Here is an 18,396-nt window from a genome sequence, read left to right on the forward strand (position 1 = left end):
CTTCTTTTTGAGACAGAGCCTTGCTTAGGCTGGAGTACAGAGGTGCGAGCTTGGCTCACTGCAACCTCCAGCTCCCAAGTTCACGCGATTCTCCTGCCTCAGCCTCCCAAGTAGCTGGGACTACATGCACAATGTCACCATGCTCAGCTAATTTTTGTATTTTTAGTATAGATGTGGTTTTGTCATATTGACCAGGCTGGTCTCAAACTTCTGACTTCAAGTGATCCACCCTCCTTGGCGTCCGAAAGTGCTGGCATGACAGGCAAGAGCCACCACGCCCAGCCCTCAATTTCTTTATACATTCAATAACACATATATCCTCTCTATATATATCTACACACACACACACAATAGATTATACAGCCTTTAAAAAGTAGAAGAGCCTGTTATTTGCAACAACATGATTGAACCTGGAAGACATTATGCTAAGTGAAATAAGCCGGGCACAGAAAGACAAAATACTACATGCTCTCACTTACATGTGGAATCTAAAATAGTCAAATACATAAAAACAGAATGGGGCAGGGCCGGGCGCAGTGGCTCATGCCTGTAATCCCTGCACTTTGGGAGGCCGAGGCGGGCGGATCACCTGAGGTCAGGAGTTCGAGACCAGCCTGACCAATATGGTGAAACCCTGTCTCTACTAAAAATACAAAAATTAGTCAGGTGTGGTGGCATGCGCCTGTAGTCCCAGCTACTCGGGAGGCTGAGACAGAATTGCTTGAACCCGGGAGGCAGAGGTTGCAGCAAGCCAAGATCATGCCACTGCACTCCAGCCTGGGCAACAGAGCAAGACTCCATCCACCTAAAAAACAAACAAACAAACCCAGAAGGGGGCAGAGGGGTGTAGGGGGAGGAATGGAAAGATGTTAAATGGTACAAAGTTGCAATTCTAAAGGATGAATATGTCTAGAGACCTAAAGCATGGTGACTATAGTTAATGGTATTGTATTATATACTGGGAATTTGTTGAGAGAGTAGATTTCTCTTGGTAGGTGCTCTTACCAGTTTTTAAATAAAAGGTGACTATGAAAGGAGACAGGTATGCTAATTTGCTTGACTGCAGTACTAATTTCACTAGGTATATGTATATATACCAAAACATCTGGTTGCATACTTTAAATGTATACAACGTTTTAAAATTTATTTAAAACTTTAAAAATCTGCAGGCTGGGTATGGTGGCTCATGCCTAAAGTCCCAGCACTTTGGGAGGCTGAGGTGGGAGGATCGTTTGAGCTCCAGAGTTTAAGACAAGCCCGGGCAACATAGTGAGGCCACATCTCTACGAAAAAGTTAAAAAATTAGCTGGGCATGGTGGCATGCACCTGTAGTCCCAGCTACTCTGGAGGCTGAGGTGGGAGGATCACTTAAGCCCAGGAGGACAAGGCTGCAGTGAGCTATGATCATTCACTGCACTGCAGCCTGGCTGACACAGTGAGACCCTATCTCTAAAAACAGACAAACAAAAAGGTAGAGTAACAGGACAAAGAATGTTGAAGGGAAGGGGGTCATTCACTAGAGAAGACCCTAGTGAAGAGGTGACATTACCAGGGCCCAGGGGCAGTGAGGAGGGGCCCATGCTGAAGAAATGATAGATGAATGTATATTCTCAACTACGCCAAGCTACAGGAGTGGCAGCGGAGCGAGCACCTCCACCCGGGTCTCTAATTATTCCTGGTTAGCCGGTCACGTAATCTGACGATGGCCTCCTGGGAAGCAGGAGGAGTTGACATTCTCGGAACAGCTTCTAGTTTCAGAAATGAGCTAGAGAGTTCAAAGGAATTCCCAGCAAGCAAATGAGGAAGGCAGCGGGGCCTCGCTCTGCAGATGGGGAAGCCGAAGTTTGGGAAGCTGAAATGGACTTCCCAAGGCCACGAGGCGTCCTCAGAATCCAGGTCCACATTCCCAAGCTTCCCTGAGAGGTCAAGCAAGAGTTTCCAGCTTAGGAGTGCGGACACCAGGGCTAATCCAAGACCCCAGTCTTGTTAACACATGTGCCAGGCTGTCTTCAGTGACTCAGAGGAACAGAGAAATTGTGGGTAATTTGCAAAACCAGCAGTGGGCCTGCGTAGCTTCTCACTCCCAAAGGACCTGGTCGCCCACAGAAAGCAGTGGCCAAATGGAAATCTCTCTCATTATCACATCTAAGAAAGACGTTCTAAACCGCCTCTCCCTACCTCTTCATGGTTCAGATGGGGAAACCGAGGCCCAGAGAGGAAAAGACTTGTCCAAGGTCACTAGAGAGATGGGACACAGCCAGGTGAGGAGCAGTGACTCTGTCACTCCACAAAGCTGCCCCTAGGAGGCTGAGGGCATCCCCGCCCAGCCCCTACTGGCCAGGCTGAGCCTGTACTTGGAATGTGCCATGGGCATGCCATGGGCTCTTGCTCTTTCTGACACCCACCCCAGCCCTTTGCACACGCTGTTCCCTCTGCCTGGCACACACTTCCCTGGACCCCTACCCTAGCATCAACTGCCAGCTCCTAGGCATCCTCCAGCGCTCAGCTTCCTTGGGGAGAACCTCCTGGCCCCCGCACCCCAATGAGGCCACGTCCTCTTAGGCACTGTGTACCACCCCATCCTAATACACACAGGGTCTTTGTTTCAGTTCCTTGAGCAAAGTCCAAATTCTCACCAGACTAAGTTCCATGCAGTCAGGGGACCATGCTGTCTTGCTCCTATATTCCAAGTATCTGGCACTAGCTCCAAACTACTGCTGGTAAGCGTGTGCTGAATGAACATAAGATCATAGCCATTTGTTGATGAGTTCAACACCTATGCCAAGCTCTAAGTTCTGGGGATGGTGGACTGTATCTTGGTCATCTCTGCATCTCCAGCACCGAGCCCAGAGCCCAACAAGCAGCCAGGCACATCAAGGTTATCCAGACTTTGCAAACCACACAATTCAACAATATGATTATCAGAGACTTCTTCTCTTTGTGCTTGTCTGAATTTTCCATGTCTTTTTACCATGCACGTGCATTATTTTTGTAATTAAAACATCAATCAATCAATCAATCAATCAATGTTGTCTTACATTTATTATATAAGAATGTTCATATGCCAAAGATTGAACAATATGGACTGGGGGGATCTCCTGTTTCTCAACTGCTCTGGGGGGCTCAGGAGGGAGATGAGATACTCTGGGGCTGGTGGCTGAAAGGCAATGTTTCCTAAAGTTGTATTTTTAGGAGCACTGGAAAATTTTCTGGGCAAGAAGGCATCTGAAGTATTTGCAAACACTCAGCAATGGGAAAGATAATATTTCCTAAGACTTTCCCTTTTGGGTGTGCTGAAACCAGTGGCAAATATTCTGGAAAACTCTGAGACTAGCCCGTGACAATTCTTCGAGAAGTCCCTCCATTCCCAGAGCCCTGATGGATGTCCCACAACCCAGAATCACCTACACCTATTCCTTAGTTTCACAAAGGAGGAAACGGAAACCCAGAGAGGAGAAGTAACTTGCCCAAGCACAGAAAGCAGACCAGCCGCAAAGTCAAAGTGAGATCTGAAGGCATTTTATACTCCACAAAGTACTTCTGCACAGCTTCCCTGACTTTGATGTTTCATCAGAAAATGTTCTGGTTTTTTTTTCCTCTGCTATCCAGAGGAGACAGCACAGTGTGTGTGTTGGTGGAAGGGGTCCCAACTTCTTCTGTCACTGTGTAGGTTCAGGAAAAGGAAAACAAAATCTATCATTTTCATCTTATAGAAAGGAGACATTCTTACACACACACAAAGGCAAGAGGGATGTAATTTCAGAATAAAGAATAGTCCTTTAAGTCCAATAAATGGTGCTTTCTGAAAAACTCACTAACGTGGTTCTCGTTTTTCCTGTTTTCTTGAGGACCGGAAGAAAGCCCACATTGGACCCGGGATCTTCATTCCTGTTCAGGAGTCTCAGCTCTTCCTACAAACCTGCTCTACGTCCCAAACCAAGCTTGTTTCCTCTTTCCCCAACATTCTCTCTTCCTTGTAACCCCCACCATTTCTTAAAGAAAACAGAGACATTGCTAACCAGACACAGCAAAAAGCAAAGTTGGCAGGAAGCAGGGGGAGAGGGAAGGGAGGTGACCCCGTCCTGGAGCCTGCACTCCCCCCCGCCACTCACCCAGAGGTAGCGCAAGAGCTTCAGCAGGCTGGGGCAGTAGTAATACTCCATTTCCAGCACCCAGAGGTTATGCGGTGAGCACAGTACGGTTTCCAGCTTTCCTCTAGCGGGAGCAGCTCTTCTCACTCCTGTCACGCTGGAGTCAAGTTCAAGGCAGCATAAATCATTCAGAAGCCGGCTCACAGCCAGGGGACCAGCCAGACGGCTCCACTAATGGCCACGGCTGCCTGAGGGACTGAGAAGCTACCACTCGGTCCTATGAGCCCCGCCTGGGGCATCTCTGGCCTCTCGTCCAGTGGGGCGGGTCCACGGGCGGCTCCTTCTGAACCCAGCTGCCTGGACCCTCACCCTCCCGGAAGTCGTAAGCATGGAGGGTTTTCAGTTGCACGGCAGAAGGCAAGAAGAGAGAAGGGGATGCCCGGTAACTGAACGCGCGCGTGTGTGTGTGTGTGTGTGTGTGTGTATGTCTGCGCACGTGCGCGCTCATGAAACAGTATGAGTGTATGTGCTTTTACGTGAGTCAAGTGTGCGTGCATGTGTGCGTACGAGTGTGTTTTGTGCATGTGTGGACTGTGTGCTGCGCGTGTGAGCCCAAGTGTTTGTGGTTCCTCCTCCCCAAACCACATGAGGAGAAGGAGGCCCCACCACTCGTTACAGGGAAGGAAATCAACTCAGGATCCCATTGGTTCACAGGGCTCCTTTGATGGCAGTCATGTTCCTTTTAAACTCAGCTAAGCTTCTGATCCCCCCTAGAAGGAGGATGTGGCCATCCCCATTTTACAGAGAGGAAAACTGAGGCCCAGAGAAGTCAAGGGACTTGGCCGAGGTCACGTGGTGAGTTGGTAACTAAAGCAAGGCTGGAACCCAGGCCTCGCAGCCACAAGTCCTCGGCCCGTCCACTCCTGTGGGCATCCAGCCCAGCATGGGAAGTGGGGTGCTGGGGAAAGGAGGGATCAGCTCCCGAAGGCACTAGCTGCCTGCTGTACCAGTTGGGGAGTGAGGAGAACATCAAGTTTCAGAGATTAAAATGCAAATAAAGCACACCTCGGGCAAACCCAAGGAGAACTTTCCCAGATGTTTCCTTCAAAATAGCATGATTTTAGCAAGACACCTCATCTTCCTGAGGCTCAGTTACCCCTTCTGTGAAATGGGATGAATTATCCCTGCATTCAAGGCTTTGAGGATTCAACAAGGTAGAATGCTGCCAAACCCTCTAGTTTAGTTTTCATGGTCATATCATGAGGGCAGTATCATCACTTCTATTGTCCAGACGAGGAAACCGAAGCTCACAAGGTCAAAAAGAGGTTCCCGAGGTGAGCAGCTGCTAAACAGTGAGACAGGGATTCAAATCCAAGCCGGACGCACCTGGATCCCCTACTCCACACCAGCTCCCCATAAGCCGAGGCCATAACCCAGCGACTGGGGCGAGTGAGCGCCGGATGCAAGACAGCTGTGCTTTTGAGGCAAAGTCCTTCCCACTGCTGACGGGGGAAAACTGAGGCAGAGGAGGGGTTCATGGAGGCACCGGGCAGAGGCCCTGGGTTCTGCACCAGGCTCCCGCCCCCAGCCTGGAGCTCAGCACACCGACTGCCCCAGCAACATCCTGGGCCCATCTGTGCTGCATCCTTCAGCCCCACCACCCGACATCAGGCAGAGCAACTAACAGGAAACTCACTTAAACAAGGAGAGGGTGGGCGGAGCGCGGTGGCTCACGCCTGTAATCCCAACACTTTGGTTGGCCGAGGCAGGCAGATCATGAGGTCAGGAGATCGAGACCATCCTGGCTAACACAGTGAAACCCCGTTTCTACTAAAAATACAAAAAAATTAGCCGGGCATGGTGGTGGGCGGTGTAGTCCCGGAGGCTGAGGCAGGAGAATGGCGTGAACCTGGGAGGCGGAGCTTGCAGTGAGCCAAGATCGCGCCACTGCACTCCAGCCTGGGCAACACAGCAAGACTCCATCTCAAAAACAAAACAAAACAAAAAACAAGAAGAGGGTGCTGGGTGCAGCAGCTGAGAAAACCACGGGGTAGCTTCAAAGCTCTTCAGAGGCAGGCCTGTGGTTTCACTGATTCTCAGCGCCCCATTCCCAGCAAGCACTGGGTCTCAGCTGCTCGCTGCCTGGCAGTCAGGGGTTGGCCCCAGTGATGGCAGAGCCAGGGACTGGCAGCAAGTCAGAAGGCCAGCCCTGCTCCCTGACAGCACAGTCAAAGGCCAGCCCTGCGCTGCCCCGTGACAGCACAGTCTGAAGGCCGGTCCTGCTCCCTGACGGCACAGTCGGAAGGCTGGCCCTGCTCCCTGACGGCACAGTCGGAAGGCCAGTCCTGCTTAGTAACTAGCGGACGGTACAGCTGAAAAGCCAGCCCTGCTCTCCTCTAGCTGACAGTACCAGTCAGAGGACAGCCCCAGCTGACAGTATAGCCAGAGCACTGGGTCCCGCTGACTGACGAAACTGACTGACAAAAGTGCAGAGAAAGGGCTGGTCCCTCTGCACTGGCAGCACCACTGGAGGGATGATGCCAGCTGCCTGGCTGTACCCCTGGCGCTGTGGGTCCTGGCTGGCTGGCTGATGAGTGTCAAATCTGAGGTTAGGCCCTGCTAACTGAGGGACTAACAGAACAGTGGGACATGCGATGCTTGTGGTTGCCCTACTGAATGACTGTTGCCATAAACACACGGGCCCGCCAAGGCCTTCCTGACAGCCCTTGGCTGACAGGGGCTACAGTCAGCATGCAGGCTGCTAAGGGTTGATTGCCTGGTCTCCCATCAGCCCAGGACAAAGAAGCGCCTGGAGAGAAAGGGGCTGGAAGGAGGCAGATGGGATGCCAGAGACAGGCGGGATGGAGAGAGGAAAAGAGGATGGCAGGCCAGGCGCATGGCAGAGGGAGGAAGCTGGGAGGAAGGAGAAGGAACTCACAGGTAGGAAAGGCATGAGACAGGGAGGGAAGGGCAAGATAGGGAACACAGAGGGAGAAAGAAGAAAAAGAGAAAGATGAGAGACATGGAGGGAGAGGAGAGGGAGATGGGTGGGGTAGGGGCTCTGATGGGAGAGTGACAGGCAGGGCAAGGGATGAACCCCAAAGGAAGTCAGAGAAAGCAAGTGAGACTGATGGCCAGGGAGGCGGGCAGGGACAAAGAGCACCGGGAACAGTCGGGGAGAAAGCTGGAGGTGGCCGTGACAATGGTGACAGGGCAGGGGGCTAAGAATAAAATGAGACATTCAAAGGTCCAAGACCTGGCGAGTCCAAGGTGGAGACAGAGCCAATCTAGGACCAAGTGGGAGGCATGGGGTGGGGAGCACCGTTAGGCAGGTGCCAATAATGGAGACCCCCAAGTCCCCATCTCCCAACCAGAGGTGGTCAAAGGCACCAGGGCACATCCCCAGGAGAAACTGCCCCCAGTGCCCAGCTTATCCTGCTCTGGCCGCCCTGGCCACGACCCTGCCCCGTGGGCCCAGGCAGCCCAGGGAGTGTGGCTGCATCAGAAGTCGGAGGTTGATGAAGGGGAACAACGTCCTCACTTCCCGCCCCCAGGGGCCCTTCTTGATGGCAGGGGGCCACCTGCAAGCACGGATGTGACCGAGGCAACCCACACACATCTTAGATGCTTTCCCTGGTTCCCCATCACTCTTGGGAGAAAATTCAACCTGCTCCCTCCCACCCCAGGCCCCTGTGCACCTCCCACCACTTGACCCCACCCTGTGAGCCAGGCACCCACAAAGGCTTTGCCCATGCTGTCGAAAGCAGGCTTCCTCCCCAAAGTAGGTCGCATGGAGACCCCTAAAACATATGTCCATCTGGAACCTGCAAATGTGACCATATTTGGAAATGGTCTTTGCAGATGTAACAAGGTTAAGGGTCATGAGGTGAGATCAGCCTGGATTCCCCAGGGCTATGGTTTGAATGTATGTATCTGTCCAAAATTCATCAGCTGGAACTTAATTCCCAAGAAGCGGCAGTTAAGAAGCGGAATCCTTGAGAGGTGATTAGGCCATGACAGCTCCACCCTCATGAGTGGAATTGATGCCCACACAAAAGGGCTTGAGGTCAGGTGCGGTGGCTCATACCTGTAATTCCAACATTTCGGGAGGCTGAGGTGGGAGGATTGCTTGAGGTGAGAAGTTCAAGACCAGCTTGGGCAACATCATAGGACCCCGTGTCTATAAAAAATGGAAAATTTAGCCTGGTGTGGTGATGTGTGCCTGTAATCTCAGCTCAGAAGGCTGAGGCAGGAGGATTGCTCAAGCCTGGGAGTTCGAGGCTGTAGTGAACTATGATTGCAATACTGCACTCCAGCCTGGATGACAGAGCCAGACCCTGTCTCTAAAAACAATAATAAAAATAATTTAAAAACAAAAATAAAAGGGCTTGAAGGGGTGAGCTCACCCCTTCCGTCCCCTCACTCACTTGTGCATGAGAAAACCTAGACAACACCATCTACAAGCAAGCAGGTCCTTGCTAGAAACCAAATCTGCTGGCACCTTGATCCTGGACTTCCCAGCCTCTAGAACTGTGAGCAATACATTTTTCTTTCTTTAAATAACCCATCTCGACCAGGCGCAGTGGCTCACGCCTGTAATCGTAGCACTTTAGGAGGTGCCGAGGCAGGCCAATCACAAGGTCAAGAGTTCGAGACCAACCTGGCCAACATGTTGAAACCCCGTCTCCACTAAAAAGTACAAAAACTAGCCGGGTGTGGTGGCGGGCCCCTGTAATCCCAGCTACTCGGGAGGCCAGTGGCCCTGCACATGCCTGAATTTGCACTGGCCCATGAGCGCTGCACGCAGCCCCGGCTGCCACTCGCGCTTCTCCCTCCACACCCGCCGGCAAGCAGAGGGAGGCCGCTCCGGCCTCGGCCAGCCCAGAGAGGGGCTCCCACAGTGCCGTGGCGGGCTGAAGGGCTCCTCAAGCACCACCAGAGTGAATGCTGAGGCCGAGGAGGCACCGAGAGCGAGGGCTGCTAGCATGTTGTCACCTCTCAAAATCATCTTTTGATCTAGGCATGAAGATGGCAGACCTACTGTGTGCACTGCACTATCGGCCACCAAAGGGGACGCAGGGAAGCCAGATATGTGCCCATCTTCAAGCAGTTTATGATTCCCTGAGAGGTCAGGGCGCAGACAGAATAGAACAGGTTCCCAAAGGGGAAACTGAGGCCTAGGGAGAGGATGGGGTGTCTTACAGAGGCATCCCTGGGCCCAGGGGAAGGGTGTGGATGGAGTTAGATTGCCACTAGCTAGCTGGTTAATCTCTCCGGGCCCCTGCTCCTTCACCTAAAATAAGGATGATGACAGTGCCTGCCCCACAGGGTCACTGGAAGGCACGAATAAGGTAGTAGGTACAAAGTGTTCAGAGTCCAGTACACAGTTAAGGGCTCAACACATCTTATGCTGGGTGCAGTGGCTCATGCCTGTAATCCCAGCACTTTGGGAGGCCAACGTGGGTGGATCACTTGAGGTCAGAAGTTTGAGACCAGCCTGGCCAACAAGTGAAACCCCATCTCTGCTATAACAAAAATTACCAGGCGTGGTGGTGCATGCCTGTAATCCTAGCTACTCGGGAGGCTGAGGCTGGAGAATCACTTGAAGCCAGGAGGCGGAGCCTGCAGTAAGCTGAGATTGCGCCTCTGCACTCCTGCTTGGGTGACACAGCAAGACTCCATCTCAAAAAAAACAAACAAAACATCTTAGCTGTAAGTGACTGGTGGTGTTAGGGATGCGGGCGCCTGGGAAAGCCAGAGTAAGGCCATGTTCAATTCGACTCCATCTTAAGACTGAAAAGTCACATTCCTTGCTGGTCACAAGATAGTCACGGGATGTTTACAGTTGAGGAAACAGCCTAAAGATACCTACAAGGATGCACTCCTACGTCAGCACAGAGTCCAGGTGTCCCAATACCCACAACAATATGTGCTTTCAAGCTCATTATAGTTACGCTTCGGTATAGTCACACGCTAAAATGTCAAGGATGGTTTTTGTTTTGCTTTTCAAGATCGTTTTATATTTCAATAGTTTTGGGAAGTACAGGTGCTTTTTGGTTACATGGGTGAATTCTATAGTGATGATTTCTGAGATTTTCGTGCAACCGTCACCCGAGCAGCGTGCACTACACCCAATATGTAGTCTTTCAACCCTCACCCACCTCCTGACCTTCCTGCCAAGCCCCCAAATTCCATTATATCATTCTTATGCCTTTTCATGCTCATAGCTTAGCTCCCACTTTAAGTGAGAACATATAATATTTGGTTTTCCATTCCTGAGTTACTTCGCTCAGAATAACGGTCTCCAGCTCCGTCTAAGTTGCTGCAGAAGGCATTATTTCCTTCCTTTTTTGTGGCTGAGTAGTATTCCATGGTGTATATGTGCCACGTTTTCTTTAAATCGATAAAGTAATCGATTTTGTCATGCCATGCACTCACCTGCAGGTAGACACAGCTTAGCTTAGCTTTTACATAGACAATACTCCTCTATAAGAAAAACTTACAAACCAACCCGGGGCAGGGGGTCCAGGATAGCTTTCAATCAACTATCCCTTCTCACTTCAGAACTTTCTTTGGATTCCTTCCTGTACAAAATCCGAGAACCCTCTCTTGGGGTCCGTTTCAAGACCCTCTTTTCCGGTAACAATGGCATATCCAGTTCAGCCCCCATGGCTAGCAGAGCAACAAGAGGGAGCCCAAACTGCGGCAAGCCCATCAGAAAAGGGGGTTATCTGCCCCAAACAAGGCATCTCTGAGCCAATCTCCGGGCAGAGCCAACCCACAGAGCCCTGAAGAGTGTTTTCGGCTGCAGCACGTTTGAAATCACTTAAAGCACACAACTAGGGGGGAGGGGGGAGCAGAAAACACATTTTCCATCCTCACAGTTCCCAGCCTGACCCAACAACTGCTCTCCTGACCCCACCATGTGGAGGGCCAGATGGGATAGGCGGGGTCAGTGAAGACGGGACTCAGCAAGAAGGACCCAGCCCAGTGCAAAAGCCTGAAGTCCCGATATGACCAACACGGATGCGTGAAAAAAAAAAAAAAAAAAAAAAGCCATGCTGCGTGCAAGCAGCCAGACACAACAAAACCAGGCTGTGTGAGCGCACTGACAGGAAATGTGCAGAAAAGGCAAGACTGCAGAGACAGACCGCAGGCGAGTGGTTGCCAGGGGCTTATGCCGGATGGGGTTGCGGTGGCGGGGAGTGCCTGCTAATAGGTACAGCGCTTCCTTCTGGGGTGAGGACAACGTTCTGGGCTAGAGTGATCCCTGGGCAACTTTGTACATTTACCAAAACTTACTGTACACTTCAAACAAGTGAATTTTATAGTCTGTCAATTATATCTCAATAAGCTATTGGAGGAGGAGGAGAAAAGAGAGGAAGGGGTAAAGGTGGAAGAGGAAGAGGAGGAGGAAGAGGAGAGGGGCCCAGTCCAGTGGCTCAGGCCTGTAATCCCAGCACTTCAAGAGGCTGAGGTGGGAGAAACACTTGAGCCCAGGAGTTCAAGATCAGCCTTGGCAACATGGCCAGACCCTGTCTTGATTTTTAAAACAGAAAAAAAAAAGTGCAGAAGGAGGAGAAAAGGGAGGAAAAGATAAACATGGAAGAGGAGAAGGAGAAAAAAATACAGGAGGAAGAGAAGAGGGAGGAAGAGAAGAGGGAGGAGGAAAAGAAGGAGGGGGAGAAGGAGCGAACCATGCCAAGGGATGAGAAAAGAGGGAGAAGCAAGACAGAAGGTCTCGCCTGGGCATGGGCATGGCCAGCAGCGCCTAGAACTCTGCTGGAGCGCTCCCTCCCCACTCAGTCAGTGAACATGATTGAACCCTACCAGGAGCTGGGAGCAAAGCTGCTGGGAGCAGGGATCTGCACTCAGGTAGGCCTGGGGTTCAAATCCCAACTCCGGCCCTGCCAAATAGTGTCATCCAGGACAATCTGCTTCTCTTCTCTGTGCCTCGGTTTCTTCAGACATAAAATGAGGCTGAGAATAACGACGACAACAATCACGATAATTTCCTCCCTCACAGGGCAGCAGTTCGAGAGGGGTCAGGTGATGTCAGAAAAGCACTCAGCAGGCTGATTGCAAGTGTTCAATCAATGAAGGCCTTGAGGATTAAGTGTGGAGCATTAGGGACATGGGTGAGGCAGGATTCTTGCCCTCAGCGGGGCTCATGGTCTGTAAGAGAAGCACTTGCAAATAAATTACACCACTAGAGGCCAGAGGCTCTGGAATGGAGGAGTTCACAGGATAGGGTGCAACCCAGGAGGGCTTCTTGGAGAAGGTGGCACAGAACCCAGGCTTGAAATATGACAAAAATGTCCCTATTCTCAAGAGACCTCAAGTTCGAGTAGAAGATTCAGCATCTCTGGAAATACATCTGCTGTTAGACAGAATGCTGTTTCTATATCCATAAGGTTCTCACTATGGACTCGGCTATCCATACCCCACACTCTTTTTAGAAATAAAACAAAAACAAAAAATTTTTCCCAAAAAATACTTTCTCCAGAAGAGAAAATACCACCCATGAAAATAAGTGGGGCAGTCAGGGCTGTGAAGGCTGCAGAGGAACATCCTAAGCTCAGCTGGGCAGCTCTGATGTCAGGTTCACAAAATAGAAACTGACACAGGGCCCGACGGGGACAGAGCACAGTGACACATCTACCGAAATTAGTGGGCTGCATGAAATGATGAAAATCTAAGTGGTCATGGAAAATTTGGATGTTTCAGGTTTAGAATGGAGGCCCCAATGTAAAACGGCTTAAAAGCAAATTAAAAACGAAATGTGGAAAATAGACCGCCTCCATCCTGCCCTCTTGTGGTCATTTCTGAACACTGCACAAGGAAATGAGTGCCTTGTTTCATCTGGGAGGAGAATGAGGCGGGTAAAACAGAGAAACTGGGCCTGGATTGAGCCCTGACCTGTGCCACCTGCCCAGTGTCGGAGCCCAGGCCAAGTCAGTTCGCTCCGCCAAGCCTCAGTTTCCCATGGGTCTCCCAGAGTTATGGGAAGGATCCAGTGAGATAATGAGTGTGAATAACAAGACCTCTGATACCCCGGGTGTGAATTGAAGGCAGCTGGATGTGGCCTGAGCACGTGGTGAGATGTCACATTAAAATCAGGATCAGGCCGGGTGCAGTGTCTCACACCTGTAACCCCAGCACTTTGGGAAGCCGAGGTGGATGGATCACCTGAGGTCAGGAGTTGGAGACCAGCCTGGCCAACATGGCGAAACCCCATTTCTACTAAAAATACAAATATTAGCCAGGCAAGATGGTGCATGCCTGTAATTCCAGCTACTCAGGAGGCTGAGGCAGGAGAATCACTTGAACCCAGGCAGCAGAGGTTGTGGTGAGCCGTGATCGTACCACTGCACTCCAGCCTTGGCAACAGAGCAAGATTCCATCTCAAAAAAAAAATAAATACACAAAATCAGGATCATCAGTTCTGCTTGAAAAACTGGATGATCCAACCAACCATTCTGGAAAAGGAAGAGCTGGCTGGGATGCAGGGGAAGCTCCTTCCTCACCACCATTTGTCACAAAATCCCCATCCCTGCCTGGCCTGGCTTCTGGGCACAGCTCCCGATGCAGAATCCCTAGGGAAAGGGCCTGCAAATCCGGGTTCGAAACCCCAAGGTGCCCCAGGTACCTTGTAGGAGGCCTGGCATTTAGGAATCCCCGGATCAGGGATTTCTGAGGCAGTTTGGAAGGGACTTTGCCCTCAGAACTCTGCCCCCAACTAAATTCTCCACTTTCCCTCTGAACCCTCCTCTCTGTTCAGTGATGAGTGGGTACCCTGTGAGTGCAGGAGTCCCCTGCCAGGAACTACATGGGAGGGGCAGCAAGGCACTGTGGCCACACAAGCTGTCCAGCCTGCCGGCCAGGAAGCAGGCTGCTCCGTGGGTTACCCTTCCTGCCCCTCCCTCTACCTGATCAAACTCTACTTCCCTGTCAGGATCCAGGGCAAGATGAGTCTTTCTAGCTCCCCTGCCACCAGGCCGAGGAAAAGCCAATTACTCCCTCCTCTGTCGGGTTAGTTGTGCATCTGTCTGTTGTGTGTCTGTCTGCCTTCCTCGGCTTCCACTCATTCATTCAACGATTTTTTTTGAGACGGAGTCTGGCTCTGTCGCCCAGGCTGGGGTGCAGTGGTGTGATCTCGGCTCAGTGCAAGCTCCACCTCCCGGGTTCACGCTATTCTCCTGGCTCAGCCTCCCAAGTAGCTGGGACTACAGGTGCCCACCACCACGCCCGGCTAATTTTTTGTACTTTTAGTAGAGATGAGGTTTCACCGTGTTAGCCAGGATGGTCTCCATGTCCTGACCTTGTGATCCGCCCACCTCAGCCTCCCAAAGTGCTAGGATTACAGGCATGAGCCACCGCACCCGGCCTTTTTTTTTTTTTTTTTTTTTTGAGATGGAGTCTCACTCTCGACCGAGCTGGAGTGCAGTGGCGTGATCTCGGCTCACTGCAACCTCTGCCTCCTGGGTTCAAGTGATTCTCCTGCCTCAGCCTCCCAAGTAGCTGGGATTACAGTAGCTGGGATTACAGGCACCCACCACTACACCCAGCTAATTTTTGTATTTTTAGTAGAGACAGGGTTTCACCATGTTGGCCAGGCTGATCTTGAACTCCTGACCTCAAGCGATCCTCCCACCTCGGCCTCCCAAAGTGCTGGGATTACAGACGTGAGCCACCGTGCCTCGTCCCTCATTCAACAAATATTTACCTAGCTTCAACTCTGCACTGAAAACACAAAAGTGAACAAGAGCGTCAAGAGCCCCACAGTCCTGCAATTCTCGTTTGGTGGGGGAGGGATAAGAAGTCAGCAAACAGCCTCCACCCTGATGAGGGAGGCAGATACCGGGAAAACACTGCATGTGATAATGGGGGTGCTGTGAGGGAATAATGGGGGCCCAGGCCCTTCTGCAGATCTGGTGTCAGGGAAGGCCCTGCCCAGGGTGACATCTGAGTTTAGAGAGGTCCTGAGAAGAGGCCTCACTCAGGTGCTCTTGTCGTCAGTCCCAGGAGCCCAGCCTTCAAGTCATCTCAGCCTAGACACCGGACGTAAGTGATGAGGCTTCCAGATGATTCCTGCCCCACCTGTTCAGGGCTCCCAGCAGAGAAAAGCTGTACCCACAGAGCCCTGCTTGGTTTCTTAACCTGCAGAAGCCAATGTTATACCCCTAAGTTCTGGGGTGGTTCATTATAACAACAGATCACCAGACCACGGAAATCACTTCAGGGTCCTAACTAGTTTTTATATAAACAACTCATCCCCACCCAGACACACACACACAAGGCCCTAGAACAGCAGTTCCCAAACTGTGCTGTATGCCCCGGGGATCTCTAAAAATACTGACACCCAGACAATAGGGAGGCGTCCTAAAAATACCTGACCAAGACTATTCAAGATTGTCAAGCTCATCAAAAACAAAGAAAAGTCGATACTACATCCTGGATAGGACATAACATTAAAACCGAGAAAATCATAATAATCTATGAACTTTATTTAATAGGAACATATCAATATTGGCTCATTGATGGTAATGAACATACTATGCTAAGGCAAGATGGTGATGAAAGCTGGAAACTGGGTGTGGGTGTACGGGAACTCTCTGTACCATCATTCCAGTTTTCCTGTAAATCTAAAACTGTTTTAAAAAGTAAGGCCTATTTAAAAATACTGATGCCCAGGCCCTGCCCCCAGGCATTTAGATTTAATTTCTGGGATGTGACCTGGGCATCCAGGTTTTGAAAAGCTCCCTGAGTGATCCTAATGTGCAACAAAGTTTGGAACCCACAACCCTGGAAGAAAAACCTGGCCTCAAGAAGCTAGGAGGGCTAGTTATAAATAGCCAGGAAGAGGTTTAGAAATAGAGAAAAAGGATTTTGTTGGTTGAACCATATATGTAATGAATTCTGGGGCTGTTGGTATATTTCTGAGATTTGGAGAGTCCTAAGTAAAGTTGTCCAAAGCATCTTCTGGTGCGTGGGTGTGTGTGTTTAGCAGTACAGTTATTAAGCCACCAGGGTTAACAAATATTTGACACTCGTATCTCTCCCTTCCCTGACCCATGCTATTGGCAGACATCACTAATCGATTATAGCACCATCTCCCTCTGGGCCTGGATGTGGTCTCCGAGTCCTTTTCAACATACTGCACCACTTGGGCATTATCCATTAGCTGGAATTGGCACCTGAGATAAACCCTATTTCCCACTCTTGCTAAGCAGGTAGTAGGCAGGACCATCTTGGCAAATCTGATTGGGTGTTCAGTTCCTGGGGCTCCTGTAGTCATGGAGAAAGCAGTCAATGGCAGTGCAGCTGTTGGATTCCCGGGCATGGAGGGGCCCAGGCCCAGAAACTGAGTCCTCTCGCCTATTCCCCACCAAGTCATGACCATTCCCGCAGATTCCTTGCTATCTAGCTAACTATCCATTTATTTAAGACAGGATCTTGCTCTTTGTCCAGGCTGGAGTGCAGTGGCATAATCATAGCTCACTGTAGCCTCAAACTCCTGAGCTAAAGCGATCCTCCTGCCTCAGCCTCCTGAGTAGCTGAGACCACAGGGGTACAACACCACACTGGTTAATTTTTAAAAACTTTTTCAGAGATGAGGCCTCACTACATCGCCAAGGCGTTGATCTCAACTCCAGGTTCAAGCATTTGAACCTGATCTCAAACTCCAGGTTCAAGCATTCTTCCCACCTCCGCCTCTGCCTCTGAGTAGCTGGGAGTACAGGCGAGAGCCAACACTCAGCAGTTTCCTTTCTTTATGCCTGCAGCAATCCATCTCTCAGAATCTACCTCCTCCCCATGGGCCCAGCTCCTCACAATCTCCTCCTCTGGCCTGCAATATGCTCACCCAACACAGACTTGTCACCCAACAGTGTCACCCCACACCAATTCCATGCCTCTCTCTGCCCCTTCCTCAGAGCGCTCACCCAGACAGCTCCTCAGAACTGACCAAGTGTCTTCCCTCGAAGTACAGCACTCCCATTTTCTGACTATGTGGGCTAGCCTTGGGCATACCGACATGAAGGTTCTTTCCATTTCCAGAAGAAATCTAGGCTCCAACTAGTGGGGTTGCACCTGGAATCTGGATCCTTCATCACACCCTGAAGTCTTAAACTCACTTTCTCCATAACTCATGTCTGCCACAGGACAGATTCCACTCCAAGGAGGGATGAGGCTGGGTGTGGTACCTCATGCCTGTAATACCAGCACTTTGGGAGACCCGGGCAGATGGATAGCTCAAGTTCAAGACCAGCCTGGGCAACATGGCGAAACCCTGTCTCTACAAAAAATACAAAAATGAGCCAACATGCTGGCGCATGCCTGTGGTCCTAGGTACTTGGCAGGCCGAGGCAGGAGGATCGCTTGAGCCCAGGTTGAAGCTGCTGTGAGCCATGACTGTGCCATTGCACTTCTGCATGGGCAACAGAGTGAGAACCTGTCTCAAAAAAAAAAAAAAAAGCCCGGCAGAGCGTACTGGACATGTGACGTTACCCTTCTGGGCCTCCGTTTTCCTCATCTATGAGATGGCGGCAGTGAGTTGTAGGATAAGGGGTTAACAGGTGGAAAAGGTTAACACTCTTTAGGTCTCCTTCCAACAGCGAGGGGGACTCTAGCGCTCGCAATCTCGCGCTGTTCCACCAGGGGGCGCGCGCGCGTTAGGATGCTGGCCTAGCCCCACGAGGGAGGCTTTGCAAGGAGAACAGTGTCCCTGTCATTCACTCATCTCTCTCCTGCGGGTCGGTTGGCATCCAGCTGGGGGCCCTGCGTGGCCTTGGTCCCTGGGAGCCCACAGAGCCCCAGAGCTCCAGGTGGCACTGCTGAAACCGAAGCCAGCGGTTCTTCTTCCACCTGGGGATCCTGCCCCACTAGAGACACCCTTTCTCCTCCCAGGTTGCAAGGGATAAGTCCACAGGTCTGGATTCAGTGCAGCCACCACTGTTTCTTCACTGCGTGTTGCTGGGCCAGTCACCTCCCCTCTCTGAGCCTCAGGTTCAGAATCTCTTAAATGGCCATCTTCTTGGCACTTCAATGAATATAGTGAAGTCAGTTAAGGGAAAAGTGCCAGGAAATGGAACTTCATGTAGTATGTGGGGAGTATGAAGACGGATAATAGGATAGGGTTTGCGCAGTGCTTAGCACAGCGTCTGCCACATAGAAACTCAGTATCTAACATAGTCACAGCAACAACAGCCAACACTTACAAAGCGCCTACTAGGTGTCAGGCACAGCTCATCGCGCCTTGTGCATAGGAGCTCAGCCCACTTCACTGCATTTCTTTTTTTTTTTT

The 18,396-nt window shown here is 51.0% G+C and overlaps 1 protein-coding gene across 3 annotated transcripts in view; it reads right to left on the reverse strand.

Moving 5' to 3' along the window:
- The window catches only part of KIAA1671 (KIAA1671 ortholog), a 254,784-nt gene that overhangs the window by 121,312 nt on the left and 115,076 nt on the right, over positions 1–18,396 (reverse strand). Inside the window, exon 1 of one of the 3 annotated variants that reach the window (XM_073006865.1) lies at positions 4,113–4,726. The exons of the other annotated variants lie outside the window; for them this stretch is intronic. Coding sequence (XP_072862966.1) covers positions 4,113–4,163 — 51 coding nt within the window. The 5' untranslated portion in view covers positions 4,164–4,726. Of the gene's footprint in view, positions 1–4,112; positions 4,727–18,396 lie in introns of those variants that run through there. 3 annotated transcript variants of the gene reach the window in all.

The sequence above is a fragment of the Chlorocebus sabaeus genome, chromosome 19, assembly GCF_047675955.1.
Source record: "Chlorocebus sabaeus isolate Y175 chromosome 19, mChlSab1.0.hap1, whole genome shotgun sequence".
In the NCBI taxonomy this organism is placed as follows: domain Eukaryota; kingdom Metazoa; phylum Chordata; class Mammalia; order Primates; family Cercopithecidae; genus Chlorocebus; species Chlorocebus sabaeus.